Source organism: Schistocerca nitens, chromosome 2 (assembly GCF_023898315.1).
Source record: "Schistocerca nitens isolate TAMUIC-IGC-003100 chromosome 2, iqSchNite1.1, whole genome shotgun sequence".
Lineage (NCBI taxonomy): Eukaryota > Metazoa > Arthropoda > Insecta > Orthoptera > Acrididae > Schistocerca > Schistocerca nitens.
In genome coordinates this window covers 631124086-631137546 of record NC_064615.1, presented here as the reverse complement: position 1 = coordinate 631137546, position 13461 = coordinate 631124086, and the positions used below count along the sequence as shown (strand labels likewise).

Genomic DNA, 13461 nt, shown 5'->3' with positions numbered 1-13461 from the left:
TAACTCATGCGCAGATACGAATGTAATCGAGATTTTCCAGATTTAGTGTATTATTATTATTATTGCTAAGCTTTATATTAGTCATACCATTTTTTTCTATGGTCGGTAAAATACTAGCGTGTAGGCCTCCCAACTACATTTTTTTCAAATTTTGTTAATAAGTTTGAGTTTTCAGAACACTAAGGCTTAAATGAAGTAAAACTTGGAAGAACACTAAATTTCATGAGTCTTCTTTTTAGTAGTGACTTCTGTAGGAAGAGGATATTTCAGTATGCCTCTGACAAAAGGTAATTCTTTAGAAAACAGGCAATGTAAAGTCGTATCCTTTGAAGTATCTTCAGATGACCACTTAGTATACAGTCCTTTCATTACCACTTGTTGTTGGCAGTCAGAAAAAGAGCCCCAAATTACATTTTGAACATGTTTTAATTTCGTGTAACTCAGTGCTACATCGAGAGACAGACGACCCTGTAAATCTGCATTCTGTTGCCGAAAGTCTTTTATTTCTGTTTCCATAATTTCTAGTAGTTGACGTAAGCACACGTTGTCCATTTACGGTAGTGTTTGTTTTTACGGTTAATGTTTCATCTAGTAGTAATTTCTTTATTAGTTGGCAATATATTTACCTGTAAAATATCTTCTACTTCTTCACGATAACTCTGTTTTTTTTCCCACGTAGTTCTTTCATTATTAGGCTCATTACTAAACCCTAAATCAGCACCAGAGGATGGTAGATTTAAAGATGGAACAGCATCAGTTTTCAGCTAGCGTTTCGAAGGAATATTCAACAGTTCACTTATCAAATCCCTTTGATAATGCGAAGCAGTAAATGTACTGAGCAGACACTGGCGTTTTCGACTGAAAACAAATCCGCATTTTTACAAGCATTTATCCATTTTCTCTTCGTCACATTGTGTTTAGGAAATCTATGACACTTAATTCCTAACTTACTTAGTTGTCTGCTGTGGTTAGTAAGTTGGCGATCGCGCAACAGACAATTCTTTTTCACTTAAAAACTTACCCTAAATAATGGCAGTTGCGAGCTACTTTAGGATCATTGGGTGCTCTCTGACGTCAGCGGTGCGCCTTGCTAATGCACTTACGTCTCGTGATACCTACCGTATATTCTAGTATTCGTGCCTTAGACTAACAATAACCTCTTCCGTGCCAATTGTACACATATGCGGACTTCCAAGTCCCACCTCGTAAAATTAATAAACTGTTTTTTCCGTCGGTTCAGTTTTTTCCGCGAGATGCACCACATAAGTTGGTAAAGAAACGTCTATTAATTTTACAAAGTGGAACCTCAAAGTCCACATATGTCAATCCAAGAACTGAAGAGGGTATAGCGACTTGCCACGATCAGCCGTACAACGTAAGTGAAGGACCGAACAGCTGCAGGGGGCTCCGAAGACTGACAGTGCAAGAGCCGTCACTAAGCTAAATTTTAGTCCGCCCGGCTAACCGCGCTGTCTAACGCGCTGCTTCCCGAGCGGGAAGGCGTGCCGGCCCCCGGCACGAATCCGGCCACGCGGATTAGTGTCGAAGTCCAGTGCGCTGGCCAGCCTGTGGATGGTTTTAAGGCGTTTCTCCATCTGCCTCGGCGAATGCGGGTTTCCCTTATTCCGCCTCAGTTACACTATGTCGCCAATTGCTGCGCAAACACTGTCTCCACGTACGCGTACACCATAATTACTGTACCACGCAAATATCTGGGGTTACACTCGTCTGGTATGAGACGTTCCCAGGGGGGTCCACTAGGCGCCGAACCGCACAATAACCCTGCGTTCGGCGTGGGGCGGCTGTGGGGTGGGTGGACTGCTGTGGCCTGTTGTGGGGTTGTGAACTAGTGAGTGCTATGGCAGGACGAAGCCTCTCCGTCGTTTCTAGGTCCGCGGTTAAATACACAATACAAAACAAACTGTACACAATGATACGTGTATAATCCCGCCGAGAAATCATTAACAGCAAGAGCAGTAGGAACTAAACACACGAGTTGTGGCAGGTTAAAGAGTGGGAGAATCACGTCCTGGAATCAGTAGTGTGCTCTGTATGCACTAGCTGGCTTTGTGTGGTGTTTCATAATTACTATTTACTACAGAATTGCGAATTACTAACTCCTCACAAATGTAAATCTATGTACGGTGCTCAACGCAAATAATTCTTTCGAAGTAATTTATTGGTTTAAGCGACTTATAAATAAGTGATAGCTCACATCAACATTTGTTTTCAATAATTTGTATCAAGAGTGCCCCCTTTCCCATCACAAGGTGTTGACATACTACGAATTTTTATAGTTTAGTTTCAAAATTTCTGTATACATTACAAAGACTTGCCATTAAGGTACGCGAGCATGGTTGTAAGCAAAAAGCTGCGAGTGGCTGTCCCCACAGATAAGGGAGCAAAGGCAGCATGTGATGCGGCAGGTGGAGAGCAATGGGATTTGGACGGGCCGAGTTTGAAAAAAAACCTATTAGTGCCACTTACTGTACGGTGGAAGATGCTTGCTGTTTATTCGCCAGATTGTAGTATTTTACTGATAAATTGCAACTACGTCAAACATCGCTCACCAATAGGGACCAGGGTAAAGGTCAAACGAAAAATCTACAAAGGACGAAACTTGTCTAGCTTGAAGGGGGAAACCAGATGGCGCTATGGTTGGCCCGCTAGATGGCGCTGCCATAGGTCAAACGGATATCAACTGCGGTTTTTAAAATAGGAACCCCCATTCTTTTATTACATATTCGTGTAGTATGTAAAGAAATATGAATGTTTTAGTTGGACCACTTTTTTCGCTTTCTGATGGATGGCGCTGTAATAGTAACATTCAGCCAGTGCTGACGGTATTTGCTTCGTGATACATTACCCGTGTTAAAATGGACCGTTTACCAATTGCGGAAAAGGTCGATAACGTGTTGATGTATGGCTATTGTGATCAAAATGCCCAACGGCCGTGTGCTGTGTATGCTGCTCGGTATCCTGGACGACATCATCCAAGTGTCCGGACCGTTCGCCAGCTAGTTACGTTATTTACGGAAACAAGAAGTGTTCAGCCACATGTGAAACGTCAACCACGACCTGCAACAAATGATGACGCCCAAGTAGGTATTTTAGCTGCTGTCGCGGCTAATCCGCACATCAGTAGCAGACAACTTGCGCGAGAATCGGGAATCTCAAAAACGTCGGTATTGAGAATGCTACATCAACAACTATGGCACCCGTACCATATTTCTATGCACCAGGAATTGCATGGCGACGACTGTGAACGTCGTGTACAGTTCTGCCACTGGGCACAAGAGAAATTACGGGACGATGACAGATTTTTTGCATGCGTTCTATTTAGCGACGAAGCGTCATTCACCAACAGCGGTAACGTAAACCGGCATAATATGCACTATTGAGCAACTGAAAATCCACGATGGCTGTGACAAGTGGAACATCAGCGACCTTGGCGGGTTAATGTATGGTGCGGCATTATGGGCGGAAGGATAATTGGCCACCATTTTATCGATGGCAATCTAAATGGTGCAATGTATGCTGATTTCCTACGTAATGTTCTACAGATGTTACTACAAGATGTTTCACTGCATGACAGAATGGCGATGTACTTCCAATATGATGGATGTCCGGCACATAGCTCGCGTGCGGTTGAAGCGGTATTGAATAGCATATTTCATGACAGGTGGATTGCTCGTCGAAGCACCATACCGTGGCCCGCACGTTCACCGGAGCTGACCTCCCCGGATTTCTTTCTGTGGGGAAAGTTGAAGGAGATTTGCTATCGTGATCCACCGACAACGCCTGAAGACATGCGTCAGCGCATTGTCAATGCATGTGCGAACATTACGGAAGGCGAACTACTCGCTGTTGAGAGGAATGTCGTTACAAGTATTGCCAAATGCATTGAGGTTGACGGATATAATTTTGAGCATTTATTGCATTAATGTGGTATTTACAGGTAATCAGGCTGCAACAGCATGCGTTCTCAGAAATGATAAGTTCACAAAGGTACATGTATCACATTGGAACAACCGAAATAAAATGTTCAAACGTACCTACGTTCTGTATTTTAATTTAGCATCCCTACCTCTTACCAAATGTTCGTCTAAAATTGTGAGCCATTATATTTGTGACTATTACAGTGCCATCTATCCGGCGAACTGTCCGGACACTTGGATGATGTCGTCCAGGATACCGAGCAGCATACATAGCACACGCCCGTTGGGCATTTTGATCACAATAGCCATACATCAACACGATATCGACCTTTTCCGCAGTTGGTAAACAGTCTATTTTAACACGAATAATGTATCACGAAGCAAATACCGTCCTCACTGGCGGAATGTTACGTGATACCACGTACTTATACGTTTGTGACTATTACAGCACCATCTATCACAAAGCGAAAAAAGTGGTCCAACTAAAACATTCATATTTCTTTACATACTACACGAATATGTAATAAAAATGGAGGTTCCTATTTTAAAAAACGCAGTTGATATCCGTTTGACCTATGGCAGCTCCATCTAGAGGGCCAACCATAGCGCCATCCGGTTTCCCCCTTCAAGCTAGACAAGTTTCGTTCTTTGTAGTTTTTTTCGTTTGACGATTATTTCGTGTGATATTTGGCCCGGCTATGATCAATGGACCACCCTGTATACATTCAGCAACAAAAAAAAAAAAAAAAAAAAAGAAAGCCAAGCACCACAAAAGAATTATCCGAACGGGACGGAAATCGGTACAAGTGCTTTACGTGTACACAGACAACAATTTCAGAAAAATTGTGTGATTTATTCAAGAGAAAGAGCTTCACAAATTGATCAAGCACTGGTCCACCTCTGACCATTATGCAATCATTGGCATTGGTTGATAATGTTGTTAGATGCCCTCCTGAGAGACATCTTACAAATTCTGTGCAACTAGCGCGTTAGATCGTCAAAATCGCGAGCTGGTTGGAGGGACTTGCCCATAACGCTCCAAACGTTTTTATTGGGGATCGATCTGGCGAGCTTGCTGGCCAAGCTAGGGTTTGGCAAGCACGAAGGCAAGCAGTAGAAATTCTCCACGTGTATGGGTGTAAGCCCAAGATGGTTTGCCACGAAGGGTAACCTAACGGGACGTAGAATATCGTCGACGTATCGCTGTTCTGTAAAGGTGCCGCGGATGGCAACCAGATGGGTCCTGCTATGTAAAGAAATGGCTCCCCAAACCATCACTCCTGGTTGTCGGGCCATATGGCCGGCGACAGACAGGTTGGTATTCCATCGCTTCCAAGGGCGTCTGCACAGACGCCTTCGGTCTGGAATCTCATTGACTGAAGTAGAATTGTCTTCTGTGATGAGTCTCGCTTCGAACTGTGCCCCAATGACCAGCGAGGACTTGTCTATAGACGCTCCAGATATTGGTGGGATACCAGCCTGACTGTCGTTCGCCATATGAACCGTCAACCAGGAATGATGGTCTGAGGTGCCATTATTTCTCATAGCAAGACCCCTTTGGTTGTCATCTGTGGTACCCTTACAGCATAGCGATTCACCGAAGATATTCTATACTCCGTTTTGTTGTCCTTCATTGCAAGCCATCCTGGATTTACATTTCAGCAATATAATGCCCTCCCGCAAATGGCGAAGTTTCTATTGCTTCTCTTCGTGCTTGCCAAATTCTTCCTTCGCCAGAAATGTCGCCGGATCTCTCCCCGAGGAGAACGTTTGGAGTATTATGCGCAAGCTTCGAATTTTGACGATGTAAAGCGCCATTTGGATAGAATTTGACACGATATCTCTCAAGAGGACATCCAACAACTCTATCAGTCAATTCCAGGTCGAATAACTGCTAGCGTAAGGGCCAGAGGTGGACCTACTCTTTATTGACTTGCTCAATTTGTGAACTCTTTCTCCTGAATAAATCATCCAATTTTTCTAAAATTGTAATAATTTTTTTCCTCTACATATTCTTCACATCTAACGATTTGCGTCCCATTCGGATAATTCCGTCGTGGCGCGCGGTTTCTTATTTTCTTTTTCTTAAGAGCCTATGATAAAATAAATGACTATTGTCCAACTGTGGTAAATAATATCAAAATCTACGTATACATTTATACTCTACAAATCACTGTAAATGGCATGGCTTAGGGTTTTTAGCACTGTGCCAGTTATTAGGGCTTCTTCTCTTTATTTTCGCGGGAGAAGGATGAGTGCTTGAACGCGTCCGTGCACCCTGTAATTAGTTTAATTTCGTGTTCGTGATCCTTGCGAGAGCGGTACTTAGGGGGTCTCAGACTCCTCATGTAAAGTGGATTCTTGAAACTTTGAAATTAGGCTTTCACTTGATAGTTGAAGTTAATCTTCAAGCGTCATCCAGTTCAGTTCTTTCAGTGTCTCTTTGACCGTCTCCCTTGGATTAAACAAGCCTCTGACCATTCGCGCGGTCCTTCTTTGTATACGTTCAGAATCATCTGTTAGTCCTATATGGTATGGATCCCACAAGTTTGAGCACCATACTGTATGTGACATTAAAGAATTGTTCTCGGAAGACTCTTCGGGTTTGCTGGCGGATCCTAAAGTCCGGTTACTTGTAAGAACATAGGGCAATAGGTCAAAGGTCCTCGCATTTCATTTTCACGCTCAATTAACTTCTTTGAACTGCTTTGAGCGAAGAGTTCGCCATACGACAAATAGCTAAACGAGCACTCACCTGCTCGATCTGCCTGGTCCAGACGGTGATGACGTACTCGACGCGGCCGATGATGCTGGTGTCTTTGTCGAGCACCGACTTCACCACGTCCGGCGACGGCAGCAGCTCTGTCAGCTCCGGTGGTATGTGGAACACCACTAGCTCATCGATGTTCCTCTTCGTGTCTACCAAATAACAACCAAATTTATCATTCCTGCCCATCCAGCGTTGTTCTGCTTTTACTCGTAATTCTTTCTTGTCGCGCTACTGCCGCTGCAGTTGAGCTTAGACTTTGTGTGCGAGACAAACTCGGCGTAAAGTAATGTTCGTGAGCCTGTTAATCAAGCTGATTCTCGTACATGAAAACCAATTTTTAAAAGCGAGTTAAGTGAGTAAGTTCCTTATCGTAGGCTAACAAAGATGATTCAGAGCCGAGCTGGTTGTTCAGTAGGAGGAGTGGTGTTTGGCGGCCGGGCTCTTCTTACCGTGCATTAAACGAGTACAAGTAATTACTAGATACGTCTCGACGAGCAATGGGGAGGAATTGCGATTGTAGCTCAGCGGCGACAATGGACAAGGCACGAGCCTGAGGACCTCAGAAGAGTTATGACGCAACACAGCAGGGAGTTTATATATTCTGGAAAGATATCGAGAAGCTAAACAATACTCAGGTATTTATTTAGACGATTTTTTTTTTTTTTTTTTTTTTTTTTTTTTTTTTTTTTGCAAATGTGTGTTTATGTTAGTACGGGAAGAGAAGGTACTATGCAAGAGCAATGAAAGTTGCTAACATGTAACTCGACTGGCGAGATGAATAATCTGACCTATCCAATTAAATGTAAGCACATACCCAGTGTGACTTTGGGAAAACGTGGAGGGGAACAGAGCAGATAAGTTGGGAGATAGACGACTGTGAGATGTTTACGGGGAAGTCTGTTGTACAGTGCTTCAACGTATGCTGTGAGGTCGCCCAGCTCTTCGGTCGTGAAGAGTGATGAGTATAAGCTGGAATCACTGCTGTTAATGCCTGATGTTCAACCCACCACATATTACAGTCATTAATATAATAGCAGCCTCCTACCATCTCACACATACACAGTCATCTGATACCACTTCCTGACAATGTTCCATTTTCTCAAAAGAAGGTGACCCTGAGACAACTGCTAGTACATTGAGCATGCCGACCCGGTTGGCCGTGCGGTCTAACGCACGGCTTTCCGGGCGAGAAGGAGCGCCTGGTCCCCGGCACGAATCCGCCCGGCGTATTTGTGTCGAGGTCCGGTGAACCGGCCGGTCTGTGGATGGTTTTTAGGCAGTTTTCCATCTGCCTCGGCAAATGCTGACTGCTTCCCCTTATTCCGTCTCAGTTACACTATGTCGGCGATTTCTGCGCAAACAAGTTCTCCACATACGCGTACACCACCATTACACTACCACGCAAACATAAGGGTTACACTCCTCAGGTGTCAGACGTTCCCTGGGGGGTCCACCGGGGGACGAACCGCACAATAACTCTGGGTTCGGTGTGGGGCGGCGGAGGGGTGAAGTGGACTGCGGTAGTCGTCGTGGGGTTGTGGACCAATGCGGCTGCAGCGGGGACGGAGCCTCTCCTTCGTTTCTGGTTCCCCGGATGACCTACAATACATACAGTACATTGAGCATATTATTTTATTTCTAATTATAGGGTTTCACAGAGGAATGTTAACTGTTTTAGGACAAGGTTCGTTAAAGGTAGAAAACAGATCAATTTTTATTTAAAATATTTATGGTTTACTTTGATTAAATTCCTGCAGCTGGTGCTTTTGATTACTTTATCTGAAATTAACTACGGATATTGCACCGTATTATATTGCTTATAATTAATAAATGTAATTACAATATGTTACCTGGTTAATGTAGTAAAACAATGATTACATACATTAACTTTCCCACGTGGTGCGTAACAAATATACAACAGCACTAAATAGTCCAAAAGTTGACCTAACAACTGTATCCTATACAGTAGAACGTGTAGACACTACAGCAGTTTCGTGAAAACAATTACTAAATGAGACAAATATTATGTATGAGGGTTGGAACTTCAATAGTGGCAATTATTTATTTACAGCTCGTACAAAATAGATACGTGTTTTAAAGTTTTACTGACATTCAAAGTAGTCACCAGCATTGTGTATAACCTGTTGCCAGCGATGTGGAAATCGTAGGATACTCTTAGCAGTGCCTGTTGTGGTGACAGTTCGAGCGGCGCGATCTTTTACCTGACGAATTTGTAGCAGTTCTGAAGCGAATGCCGTGAAGTGTTTCCTGCAGTTTAGAAATCGAGTTGAACTCAACGAGGGTTTAAGTCAGGGGAGTGCAGTAGGTGATACAGCAATTAGCAGCACTATCAGTCAAACAAATCAGTAACAGCTTGCACTGTACGTGCTTGAGCACTGTCCTACAAACTGATGGTCAGGTCCTGCAGAAAGTGTCATCACTTCTGTCTCTAAGCTTGTCGTAGGTTGTGTTCCAAAAATGAACGGCATAGAGACAGAAGTGATGAAACTTCCTGCGGGACCTGACCATCATTTTGCAGGACAATGCTCAAGAACGTACAGTGCATGCTGTTACTGATTTGTTTGACTGATGGTGATGCTAAGTGCTATACCACCTGCTGCACTCCCCTGACTTGAGCCCTCGTTGAGTTCAACTCGATTTCTAAACTGAAGGAAACACTTCACAGCATTCGCTTCTTAACTGCTACAAATTCGTCAGGCAATAGACCGCGCCGCTCGAACTGTCAACACAACTGGCACTGCTAAGAGTATCCTACGACTTCCACATTGTTGGCAACGGGTTATACATAATGCTGGTGCCTACTTTGAAGGCCAGTAAAACTTTGAAATACGTATCTATTTTGTATGAGCTGTAAATAAATGCGCGGGTGAGTCAAATGAAAACCTTAAATATTTTTTAAATATTATTTATTGTGCAGAAGTGGTACAAAGCTGTATCACTTTTCTACATAATCTCCCCCACGCTCAATGCAAGTCCTCCAGCACTTATAAAGTGCAAAAATTCCTTTAGAAAAAAATACTTTCGGTAGTCCGCACTACCACTCGTGCACCACGTGGCGTACCTCTTCATCAGAACGGAACTTCCTTCCTACCATTCCTTCTTTGAGTGGTCCAAACATACGGAAATCACTTGGGGGAAGGTCTGGTGTGTATGGTGGATGAGGAAGACACTCAAAATGCAGGACTGTGATTGTTGCAACTGTTGTACGGGCAGTGTGGGGCCTTGGATTGCCATGTTGCAAATGGACACCTGCTGACAGCAATCCACGTCGCTTTGATTTGATTGCAGGCCGCAGATGATTTTTTAGGAGATCTGTGTATGATGCGCTGGTAGCAGTGATCCGTCTAGGCATGTAATGCTCCAAAATGACGTCTTTTTCGTCCCAAAAGAGAGTCATCATAACCCTCCCTGATGATGGTTCTCGCTCTCTTCGTTTCCGGTTAGTGGAAGTGAACCCAGGTTTCGTTCACAGTACCGATTCTTGCAAGAAAGCCATAACCTTCTCGTTCAAAGCGCCGAAGAAGTTCTTCACAAGCATCAACACGTCGTCCTCTCATTTCAGGAGTCAGCTGCCGTGGCACCCATCTTGCAGACACTTTGTGAAACTGGAGCACATCATGCACAATGTGGAGTGCTGACCCATGACTAATCTGTAAACATGCTGCAATGTCATTCAGTGTCACTCAGCGGTTTTCCTTCACTATGGCTTCAACTGCTGCAATGTTCTGTGGAGTCACAACTCGTTGTGCCTGACCTGGACGAGGAGCATCTTCCACTGAAGTCACACCATTTGCGAACTTCCTACTCCATTCGTAGACTTGCTGCTGTGACAAACATGCATCACCGTACTAAACCTTCATTCGTCGATGAATTTCAGTAGGTTTCACACCTTCACTACGCAAAAACCGAATAACAGAACGCTCTTCTTCCCTGGTGCAAGTCGCAAGTGGGGGAGCCATCTTTGTACTGATACTGCGACGGTATGTGTGCATCTGCACTATGCTGCCACCTACAGGCCATTCTGCAACCTGTTTGTAGCACGCTTACCAACTTACAGGAAAACGACGCGAAATTTCGATTTGTTATTACAAACTTAAGGTTTTCATTTGACTCACCCTCGTAGTTAACAGTATCAAAGTTCCAACCCCCGTATTATTTAGGTGAGAAGTGACTGTTGCTCAGGCTAGTGATTTTTGGAATATATTGCAAGATATATACGATACTGCAGTGCCTACGTTATTCTGATTACAGTGCAAAGTTCCTTTGGACATGCATGCATTGCGGTGACTACAGCCGTTATGAAATACATTAAACGAATTCGCAGTTGCGAATAAGGACAACCAACAGCTGTAGAATGGAATGACGACAGTGAAAATTTGTGCCGGACCGGGATTCGAACAAGGATTTCACGCTTATCGCGAGCGGTCGCCTTACCATTTGGCTGCCATTGACGACTAACTACGACGCATATTTGACAACCTGTGGAAGTGTGGGTCTGGCCGTGAGTCGTGCACGGATAGCCAAATGGAAAGGCGACCACTCGCGATAAGTGGTAAATCCGGGTTCGAGTCCGATCCGGCACAAATTTTCGTTGTCCCCATTCCATTCCACAGCTGATGGTTGTCCTTATTCGCAACTGCAAACTCACTTAATGTATATATGTATTGCAAGAGTCTTGAACATATAATTTTACCGAATCTTACGGAAATGATTACACACGTCAATTGAAAAGAGGATACAATAATGTTTATGAGAGATTAGATACTGTGCCACACCGCTCTTTACTTTTCGTTTGTAATGCACTTTCCGATTTTGCCAGCCATGCAAGATCCAAGACGCACCCTCAGCGCTTGAGTTCTACCACCACATCTCTCTTGCTTCACATACTCCTACTTCACACAAACTCTCCTGCGTACTTTGTTGGACCAACACTTCTGGAAGAAAGGAAACAGAAGAGAAATTGCTTGGCTACAGGTACGGGCTATTTTTGGAGTGTACATTTTACTCTGCTCGAGTTCCAATTCGGCAAACAGTTGTTTATAATCTTTTTATTAGAATTTCTGAATGACGCACACTCAGCTGCACAGTGAAAGAATGAATCTGAATACAGACTAACTTGCTTAGTAATACGTACTCATTTTATTAACAGATGTGCAGTAGGGGGCTGTTGCCTTTACGTACCCCGGTAGGATACTGCCATCTTTGGAATAAGTTATTCAGTCGCGCAAGCAAAAGAAACAGTTAAACTCTTTCCTAAAATCTTATGGTCCTTAGACATTGAGTTCCCACATTAAATCAAAACCTTCAAGGTTCTCAGCAGACCATAGAATGCTAACCATCTACTGTCATCCACTTGCCTATTGCGTCATATTTGGAATGTGGTTAGCACAACAATCACTGAAAGAGTTGAAATAGGGATTGAAACAATATGCAACTTCAGAATGAGATTTTCACTCTGCAGCAGAGTGTGCGCTGGTATGACACTTCCTGCGAGATTAAAACTGTGTGCCGGACCGAGACTCGAACTCGGGACCTTTTCCTTTCGCAGGCAAGTGCTCTACCATCTGGGCTACCCAAGCACGACTGACGTCCCCTTCTCACAGCTTTACTTCTGCGCCAGTATCTCGTCTCCTACCTTCCAAACTTTACAGAAGCTCTCCTGCGAACCTTGTAGAACTAGCACTTCTGAAAGAAAAGATATTGCGGAGACATGGCTTAGCCACAGCTTGGGGGATGTTTCCAGAATGAGATTTTCACTCTGCAGCGGAGTGTACGCTGATATGAAACTTCCTGGCTGATTAAAACTGTGTGCTGGGCCGATACTCGAACTCGGGACCTTTGGAGGAGGAGGAGGAGATTAGTGTTTAACGTCCCGTCGACAACGAGGTCATTAGAGACGGAGCGCAAGCTCGGGTGAGGGAAGGATGGGGAAGGAAATCGGCCGTGCCCTTTCAAAGGAACCATCCCGGCATTTGCCTGAAGCGATTTAGGGAAATCACGGAAAACCTAAATCAGGATGGCCGGAGACGGGATTGAACCGCCGTCCTCCCGAATGCGAGTCCAGTGTGCTAACCACTGCGCCACCTCGCTCGGTCGGGACCTTTGCCTTTCGCGGGCAAGTGCTCTACCACTTCGCAGGATAGCTTCTGTAAAGTTTGGAAGGTAGTTCAAATGGTTCAAATGGCTCTGAGCACTATGGGACTTAACAGCTATGGTCATCAGTCCCCTAGAACTTAGAACTACTTAAACCTAACTAACCTAAGGACAGCACACAACACCCAGCCATCACGAGGCAGAGAAAATCTCTGACCCCGCCGGGAATCGAACCCGGGAACCCAGGCGTGGGAAGCGAGAACGCTACCGCACGACCACGAGATGCGGGCTTGGAAGGTAGGAGACGAGGTACTGGCAGAAGTAAAGTTGTGAGGACAGGGCGTGAGTCGTGCTTGGGTAGCTCAGATGGTAGAGCACTTGCTCGCGAAAGGCAAAGGTCCCGCGTTCGAGTCTCTGTTCAGCACACAGTTTTAATCTGCCAGGAAGTTTAATATGCAACTTGGTAGGGGAGGGATGTCCGCCCCGATAGCTGAGTGGTCAGAGTGACGGATTGCCGTCCTTCGGGCCCGGGTTCGATTACCGGTTGGGTCGGAGATTTTCTCCGTTCAGGGACTGGGTGTTGTGTTGTCTTCATAATCATTTCATCCCTATCCGGCGCGCAGGTCGCCCAAAGTGGCG

At 44.6% G+C, this 13461-nt stretch overlaps 1 protein-coding gene across 1 annotated transcript in view; it reads right to left on the bottom strand.

Annotated features, from left to right (window-relative positions):
* The window catches only part of LOC126235215 (dynein axonemal heavy chain 8-like), a 570318-nt gene that overhangs the window by 465443 nt on the left and 91414 nt on the right, over positions 1-13461 (bottom strand). Inside the window, exon 5 of the mRNA XM_049943945.1 lies at positions 6694-6857. Coding sequence (XP_049799902.1) covers positions 6694-6857 — 164 coding nt within the window. The remainder of the gene's footprint in view (positions 1-6693; positions 6858-13461) is intronic.